Source organism: Aegilops tauschii, chromosome 6 (assembly GCF_002575655.3).
Source record: "Aegilops tauschii subsp. strangulata cultivar AL8/78 chromosome 6, Aet v6.0, whole genome shotgun sequence".
Lineage (NCBI taxonomy): Eukaryota > Viridiplantae > Streptophyta > Magnoliopsida > Poales > Poaceae > Aegilops > Aegilops tauschii.
Genome location: NC_053040.3, coordinates 385,180,865 through 385,189,581, shown reverse-complemented (window position 1 = coordinate 385,189,581; position 8,717 = coordinate 385,180,865). Strand labels below are relative to the sequence as shown.

At 44.7% G+C, this 8,717-nt stretch overlaps 1 protein-coding gene across 2 annotated transcripts; it reads right to left on the bottom strand.

The window, feature by feature from the left end:
- Nucleotides 1-2,176: 2,176 nt before the first annotated feature.
- LOC109766944 (inorganic pyrophosphatase TTM1) lies at nucleotides 2,177-8,270 on the bottom strand. 2 transcript variants are annotated; one of them, XM_040392698.2, is made up of 12 exons: nucleotides 7,965-8,270; nucleotides 6,879-7,243; nucleotides 6,494-6,608; nucleotides 6,023-6,218; nucleotides 5,739-5,852; nucleotides 5,390-5,563; nucleotides 4,723-4,917; nucleotides 4,482-4,604; nucleotides 4,281-4,393; nucleotides 4,055-4,175; nucleotides 3,653-3,913; nucleotides 2,177-2,816 (listed from the first exon to the last, which is right to left on the bottom strand). In XM_040392698.2, the coding sequence occupies exons 2-12, from the start codon at nucleotides 7,213-7,215 to the stop codon at nucleotides 2,604-2,606; spliced, it is 1,962 nt and encodes a 653-aa protein (XP_040248632.1). In that variant the 5' UTR covers nucleotides 7,216-7,243; nucleotides 7,965-8,270; the 3' UTR covers nucleotides 2,177-2,603. The 2 variants fall into 2 exon arrangements, with proteins under 2 accessions (XP_040248632.1, XP_020181285.1); XM_020325696.4 differs by having other exon boundaries at nucleotides 6,879-7,257; nucleotides 7,965-8,119.
- Nucleotides 8,271-8,717: the final 447 nt, after the last annotated feature.

The window sequence follows — 8,717 nt, the reverse complement described above, 5'->3', positions numbered from 1 at the left end:
ATTGATATATTGGAAGGTTATATACGGACACCGAAATGGTTCCGAAGAGGTTCAGGGATTTATCAGTACCGGGAGGCTATCGGAACCCCCCGGGAAAGATAATGGGCCTCATGGGCCATAGTGGAGAGGAGGAGGCAGGCCACAGGAGGTGCCCCCCAAGCCCAATCCGAATTGGACAAGGGGTGGGGGCGCGGCCCCCCCTTTCCTTCTCCTTCTCCCTCTCCACCTCTTTCCCCTTTCCCCCTCTCCGTTGGAAGGAAGGGGGGAGCCGACTAGGACTAGGAGTCCTAGTGGGACTCCCCCCCACTTGGCGCGCCCCTAGGGTCGGCCGGCCACCCCTCTCCTCCTTTATATACGGGAGCGGGGGGCACCCCAAAGACACATCAATTGTTCTCTTAGCCGTGTGTGGTGCCCCCTCCACAGTTTATTCCTCCGGTCATAGCGTCGTAGTGCTTAGGCGAAGCTCTGCGCGGATCACATCACCATCACCGTCACCACGCCGTCATGCTGACGGAACTCTCCCTCGACCCTCTGCTGGATCAAGAGTTCGAGGGACGTCATCGAGCTGAACGTGTGCTGAACACGGAGGTGTCGTACGTTCGGTACTAAGATCGGTTGGATCGCGAAGACGTTCGACTACATCAACCGCGTTAACCTAACGCTTCCGCTTTCGGTCTACGAGGGTATGTGGACACTTTCTCCCCTCTCGTTGCTATGCATCTCCTCGATAGATCTTGCGTGAGCGTAGGAATTTTTTTAAATTGCATGCTACGTTTCCCAACAGGTCCACCACGAGGATGCCGTCGCCGCGACGCCATCCTTACTTGAACAGACTGGTTTCCAAATCCATCCCCAACCATAGGACCGATGGCCTCATCAGGGAAGGATCTAAAGAATCTTTATTCAGCATTGTCATCGTCGCCGCCGAAGCAAAGACAATGAACAACCTAAAAAACTAGACTACGAGTGAGTAAAAGTGATACACACGCGTGGATCCGGCGACCCCCCTCACCACCGACGACCGAGGTCGCCGGCGGAGGGGAGCCGCCGGAGAGCGGCGTTGGAAGATCGGCCTTCCCTGGCGGCAGGCCGCCGCCAAGGACGAGAGGAAAACAGGAAAGAGTACGTACGCACGCGGTTTGTATTCATTAGCTGGGTTTCAGCCTAGCAGTCGGGTCGGGTTTCATCGGGTTGACCTATACCAGACCCACGCCCGAATAATTACCGGGTTCATCTCAAACCCACGACCCTACCCATGGGTCTAATTCTATACCCATGCCCAAACCCGGCGGGCAACCCCACCCATTAGGGCGCCCATCGGGTCCAACAGTTTCAATTTTTTTACCTTACAAATGATGCAGCAAACATGTGAAGTACGATGGGGTAGCCAGCTCTAAGCCAAAGGTGGACTGGCTGCTAGCTTTAGCATTGCTCACGCCTCCTTGCTGAATAGCTAGTCGAGGTGGTACTAAATGTGAGTTGAATGCACCGGCGCATGTGCACTGCAACTACTATTTGGCATGGGCTGATTACTGCACTCGTTTTGGGCCATAGACACATGCACGAGTGAGCAAGTGAGTACTCGTATGGGCCTACTTGTTGTGCCTTGTTTCTGTTAATTTTTTTGTGCGTGATGACTGCTACTGCAGTTCGTGGTCGAATTTTATAGAGTAGGTTAGTACATACTCCTACTAATATATGCAGTGCATTTATATAAATGACCAAATGTAATACGTGATAAATAATTTATTATATTAACAATATTAAATGGGCAACCCATCGGATAACCCGCTGGCATAAACTTGTGCCCATACCCTACCTACGATTAATCGGATTACCCATAGGTAAGACCCATGGGCAAAGTCGGCGACCAATACCTACCTACCCATTCGGGTTGGGTGCCCATGGGCGCCCATGCCCGTGGGCAGGATTGCCAGGTTGAGCTGGGTTACACTAACATATACTGTAATCTACTTGCATGGCGTTGCAGATGCCAACAGTACGGTGTCACCAGAATCCTTTTGTGTGCGTGATAGATTAATGGTCACATCAAAGCTTGTGCAACAACAATTTAAGGGCATGACAGCGCTGGAAAGTAAAACCGCATGCAGCTGTAAGAACCAGTCTCACGTAAGGGCAAAGTCGTGCTGACTGTCGAGACAGGTGGGAAGAAAGATTTCAGTAAAGCCTATGCAGCTATGTGGCAACATTATCAGGAATTAAGGACTGTGAGCGGTACCCCCAAAATTTATTGATACTGGGATTTCCAGTATCGACTACAGGCAGAGTATGTATGCCTCCGGTACATAGTTTTTTCCCGACCTTTTCGAAGTATCTCAGCTCAATACCAAAGACTAAACTCTGTTGCTTGCGCTTTGTATATATGAGTTTTCGCCTATCTTGAAAAAAGTATCTACTAGATATGATCCCTATCATGGTGTCCGACTCAAGGACCGACTATAACTTCCAAGAGAAAGTAACAGTTTTGGAGTCCGGGCTCTGGGTACCGAAGATCATTTGAGACTGCTTGGCCTCCTCTGGTTCTTGACTTGACTTGGTGGTGAGCTTCAGAACCGCGCACTTTTCATCGGGTCTCACTCTCGTCAGCCCCTGTTGAGACTCTTGAACACGAAGTACCCAACACTGCCGATTGTCAGGATTATCAACGGACAGATGGCCATGTCAATTCCTTCCTGGATCCGGTTCCTACTCACGGCGTTTCCTTGGCGGGTCAAGACCAAATGATCGTGAAGCAGGTTGGTGAGGTTGTCGAGCTGATGTATTACTTGGCGCTGACCCCTTGATAAGACCATAATCTGCTCAGGAAATAAACCATCCAACAAAGTGAAACGCCAAGATTTGTACACAATAATGTGTAATATTAAAGAGCAAAAGTTTAAATAGCGCAACCAGCACTCATGTATTTAAAGTATTTTACGTTGAACTTTCCATGAGTACCCAACCAAGAGGGTTCAAATTGTGTATACCAACAAAATTATATAAGTCAGGAATATAAATCCACTGACCCTTTGCTATACAGTGTGGCATTTACACTCTAAAGCCTGATCCAACATTCATGTTACATCTACAAGTTGCTAGTTATACTATGTCACTATAATAGTTGAGTTTCTTCATGTCGATTTGGTAGAGACGGGTTCATTTAGGTTGGGCTTCCAATTTATCAAATTGATTTGGGCCAACCAGCGGCAACCGTAACACCGTGATACTGTTATCAAAAGCTGAAGTCTCACTGATTCTCAACCCATTCCAAATCATGATCTGAATAAAATTAATAAAACACTTAATTTCCACAAGTCAGGCATGGTTCTACATCTAGCTCCCAACAAGTTCTGAAAAAGCGTACTTCCAAATAATGCTGCAACATATCCTAAGATTAGACTTGACAGAATCTATTTACCTAATTCAATTTCCAACTATTAGCGAGGTTTGAATTCCGACGCCAAATCTGGTCATTGCTAAACGGTAGCCAATTATCATAATTCACAAATTTATTTCGAAGAGAAGACTACTAGATTGTATATCGTCTATGGATTCAGAAGTACCTTGAGTGAACTTTCAATAGAGCTAAAAACTAAAGGTAAAACTAGGGAAAAGGCAGTCAGGAAAACAGGTGGTAACAGCAGTAAAATACCTCTTCCATCAATGGAGACTCTTTTGAAAGTTGGTTTGATGATGATGAATGGGGTATAAGGGTACCATTACCCAACTGAGAAACAAAGAGATTTGTAGGTGCAGAACCATTACGAGTATCACTTGGAGGAACTAAATTTTGCTGACTCGGTGAAGATTTTATCAGTGTAAATTTTGAGTTAAGATCTTCAACCCGACAGGTAAACTCATCCATCCTCTCATTCAGTGTCGATATCTGTTCTGACAGCTGGTTGATTGCACCCTATGCAAGAGAACAAGTGTCGGAACAAGAATGATTTGAACATCAGCATGCACGTGTGTCAAAATATCATGACAGAACAAGTTCGAAATAGATGTGATTGTTATAGCACCACACAAGAATGAAATATGCTGGAAGGGTCACCTGATTAATCACAGGAGGTTCAGGAGTTCGCCGACTGCCAAACCTTCGGTTGCTTTCAGTCAGTTTATTCAATTTCACAATACTTTTATCTCCGTGTGTTGAATACGAATGAGATAGCCCACTGGAAGGTATCCACAAGAGAATGTCAGCCTCATTCAGGTTCCAACGTTTCAACAAATCAATCAATCACAGGAGATTAAACTAGGAACAGATGACATGAAGAAACCTTTTCATAAGTTCGTTTCTCCTATCAGCAGAGGCCCGGGAAAAAGCTTCTTTTGGACTTGAAACCAGCTCATCATCAATGCTGAGCTTTGTCCTCAGATCATCTGGTAATGCCTGAACATCATCTTTGTCACATACCACTGCCAAAACTAAGCAGTATAGCTAGCAGTAAGGTGGAAGATTTACTTTGTAAAGTACATACCATAACATCATTCATCAGTTTCTCCAGTTGAATTTGTTCAATATACGTGCGTGGGATATAAGAACCATCCAAACCTAACTGCTCTGCTACAAATTTGACATAAAGTCTGTCTCTACCTTGCACCTTAATAAGAGAGAAGCAAGGTAAGAAATTTCTTAACAAGTTGCAGGCTCAAAAATAATAATGAGTTTAGTAGTCAAAACATATGCAAGTCAAATCATATAGACATATAAATGCTCACCTGTATATACCTTCGGTTAAGTTGCTCCAGCCAGTCAATTTTAACAGTAGCCTTGCCATCAGAAAACACACGGCTGCTTCTCTTCAGTATAGCTGCTATAGTATATCCCAACGCCATCAAACCACCAAGAAGACGTACACTGACTTCAAAAGTAATCCTCGGTGATATGATAAAAGGATTATCAGTCACCCACTCCTTCAAATTATCAAAAAACACAAGTTAGTCAGCAAACAAGAACGCCTAACATAGTTCACATAGGGCAAGATATAACATTAACTAAAAAGCTAACATAGGGTAGTACCTCAGTTAACTACTGCGGTAGAGGATACTATAAGTTTGCAGAGAAGATCAAGTAAAATGCATGGAGTTAACAATTTGCATATATGAATATAAAAGGGGAATATAGTTAAGAATCGGCTGATCTTTCCTTTTCTTTTTAGACCCACTACACAAGTAGGCTTTGTCTTTATGAGCTGCAGGTGCTTAATTGTCAAATTTGAATATTCTAGCAAGGAGAAGATTCCTGAAGCCATCATATGGAATAAGGCAGCAACTAAATAAGTGAGAACTGATGACATGAAGAAACCGAAATGTAATATTTCTAACAGAAAACCCAACAATACCCTTCACAACTATATAGTACATATAGTCATGAAAGAGGGCATACCTCAAACATCAGATTATATTTCCCTTCCCTATTCCGCATTCTCAGATAAGATTGGCATGCTTCTGGATCTTCACCCGGTGGAAGTAAATAGATATCATAAGTTTCTTCATTGCTTTCAGTTTGATCTTCGCCAAGAGCAGCTTTGATTTGATCAGGTGTTAGAGACCGTGGTGACTGTGACAGTACGCATCCAAGAGTCAGGTCATCTTACTAAACCAATAGATCATTATTTATTATTCAAGCTATGGCATTTCTAAAAATATCAACACTCAGCCATCTTGTAACCAGAAAATCCAAATTGATTGGACATGGATGACAAAAAGATTGAACATAATTGAGGAAGACTTACCTTCAGAATGTACATAGGATTCTGGAACCCTGAGAAAGGGTTGAACTTGTTGATAATTCTTATGTGCGCTGTCTTCAAATCCGGCTCAATGAAAGCCTTGTACATTGGATAAACCTGAAAATACCATCTTCCACCATGTTAGACCACACACATTGCCGGATAAAATACTACGTGCGCTAATATTAACCCGTAAACCGCAGATTTTTTCTATAATGACCTTTTACGGGAGCAAGAAAACACAAGGAAAGAGCAGATATAGATTCAAGTTCAAAAGGTCAAGCAACCGTTTCTGAGATCTGGTGAATTATTTCCTCAGGCTCCTGGCCAGCTCGTTGTATGTCCCTTAGGACCCTCTTCACCAGGTCAAAATGAACACCACCAGTGACAGAAACACGCAGATCCAGTATTGGCCGTAACTTATCACTCAGTGCATATATACCTTCAATAATAACAATCCTGGAGCTAGGGACATCAACTGTTCTGTTGGCCATAAGAAAATGATATAGTTAGATAAGATCAATCATGGTGAAATATGAGCCTAATTTTCTACTCCCTCCGTTCCTAAATATAAGTCTTTGTAGAGATTCTACTAGGTGGACTACATGCGGAGCAAAATGAATGAATCTACACTTAAAATGCATCTATATACATCCGTATGTGGTTTATAGTGGAATCTCTACAAAGACTTATATTTAGGAACGGAGGGAGTAGTACATAATGTAAAGATCGCAGTGATGACGCAAGAATGTTTCTACCTGTATCCAGTCCGGCAACTCATCTTGAAATCATATATTGGAACCTGAACGGACCTTCCTTCCTTCAAGCCATGAATATTTTCCAACAGTGTGTCATAATCTGTTAGACGTGGATCTGACAAAATTTTACAAATACATATATCAGTTACTCAAGTTAGCATTTAGCACCACTCCTGACTAAATGAATACAGTCCCATCCCATGCAAAAAGTTACTAATATTTCTATTATATACTAAATCATATGCAAATATTACTGCAGAGACATGTGGTTCCAAGTAAGAACCATAAGATAATGCATAGATTATGTAATGTAAATTATAAGTATTTCTTATTACAGGAATCTTCCTATTGTAACAGAAGTAGCCATCCAGATTAGTTGTGTTACCATCAAAATTGCCATCAACTATGCGACTTGCATCATTGTAGTTGTCCATTGATATGACAGCAACACTGGGCATGAAATTGAGGACCTTCTCAGTAAACACCGTCTTACCAGCCCCAGAGGGGCCAGCAACTCCCACAAATATTATCCCTTCATTGTTCTGCACCAGGAGCTGGATGGCGCGGATCATGACAAAGAAGCCTTTCTCAAAAGACAGTGGCTCTGGAAAGGGGACGATCTCATAGCGGCTTGTGTCCTTCCTTTTCACCAGCTGGACCTGGTCACGCAGAAGGCCATTCCGCTTCCTTGGCGACTCGGACAGGGAATCACTGCGCTCCATTCAAAAGAAGTCTCCGAGACAACTTAACCTACAACAAAGAACCTTAAGTATCAAGAGTCAACAATGACATGCTGAAAGAAATGTGGTGTACCAGAACATAAAGGAACTGTAACTGAAATAATCACATCACTGGAATTGCAGAATCTCTCAACGTCCCTACAATAGTGCAACTGAAATCTATGAAGAGACAGACAGGACACAGTTAACTAGTCTACTGGTAATCCTTTGCGCACAGGTGAGGGAGGACAAGAGCACAGTTAACAAAAGACAGACAGTACATGGACCTTGCAACTGAGCTCTATTACGGGGCAGACAGGAGAGGGACCTCGCAACTACAGGGGATGGGCTTCGGGGCCCCGTGCAGGTTCCATCAAGGTACTGAAACCTTCCACTTGAATCGTCCACTGAATGACAAGGTACTCAACTCTTGCAGATGGGTAACTAACCTACTACCGACCAAACTCGCAAGTAATCCAGGCTGCGAACTCGCGGCAGAACTGCAGGGCCGGGCCTTGACGTGGGGCATATGCGGGTTCAGTTCGGAAAACAAATTTGAAGCGGCGTGGGAAGGAGCCGACGCTCCGGGAGGAAAGCCAGGGCCGTCACGAGAACCAGCCGCGCCGTCCTGCGGGGAGGAGGAGAGCCGCGGCGCAATGGGGCGAGGTCGCGATTTTGGCGGCGAGGGGGAGGAGGAGGAGGCGGCGGCGGGGAGCCCGGAGACGATCGAGAAAATGAGGAGAGCAGCTCACCGGAGGGGCGGCGGCGGGGGAGGAGGGCTCCGGTCGCCGGCGACCTGGGCGGCGAGGCGGGTCCGCGGCCCTGTTCTCCGTGCCAGGCGCCGCTGCTGGGCTTCGATCGAGTAGAGGAAGCTCGAGGAAGGAAGGGAGGGGTGTTTTTGCAACTGGATGGGAATTTCGGATCCGGGGCCTATTTTTTGGGGTAGAAAAATGAGAAAAAACGGGTAGACGATTCTTTCTAGGTTTTCGTGATTTGTTTCCACATCCAGAGGGGAATAATTTCCTGCCTTCTTTTGCTGCTTTGCTTGTACTCCTTTGGGGCTCCGCGCAGGCTAGTTTCTATATATGCACTTGATATTTTTGAAGCGCTCTGGGATATGTTAGGCGTCCAACATTGAATGGAATTTTTTGTCATGATGACCAGATATCGCCTGTCCTCGTCGTACACCGTCACATAAGTTACACATGCATGGATTAAATCATTTTTTCTCGAAAAAAAGAATTAAATCATTTTTAGGGTTTATAATCCCTGTGCATCTTAAATGCAGAGATTCGAAGCTAAACTCTTCTGTAGTTGTACCACCTTAGATACATCAGAAGAGCCAAGCTTCCTTAAAATAAATAAAAAATCTAATTGTGCACCGGCGAAGCTCCTCTAAAGCAAGGTAGGGCGGCCGCCCCACCTGAATGTTCTTGAAGAGGGTGACACATGGAGTGATTGTGAGGAGCGCGACACCATCAGAGAAGATAATAACGAGGCTGAGA

Bases quoted from the DNA above. Each gene is read 5' to 3' on its own strand.
- LOC109766944 (XM_040392698.2), bottom strand. From the start codon at position 7,215: ATGGAGCGCAGTGATTCCCTGTCCGAGTCGCCAAGGAAGCGGAATGGC. The intron at 6,219-6,493 runs GTAGAAACATTC...TATGGCCAACAG, and splicing joins AGTTGCCGGACTGGATACAG to AACAGTTGATGTCCCTAGCT. The intron at 4,605-4,722 runs GTGAGCATTTAT...TCTCTTATTAAG, and splicing joins TTAACCGAAGGTATATACAG to GTGCAAGGTAGAGACAGACT.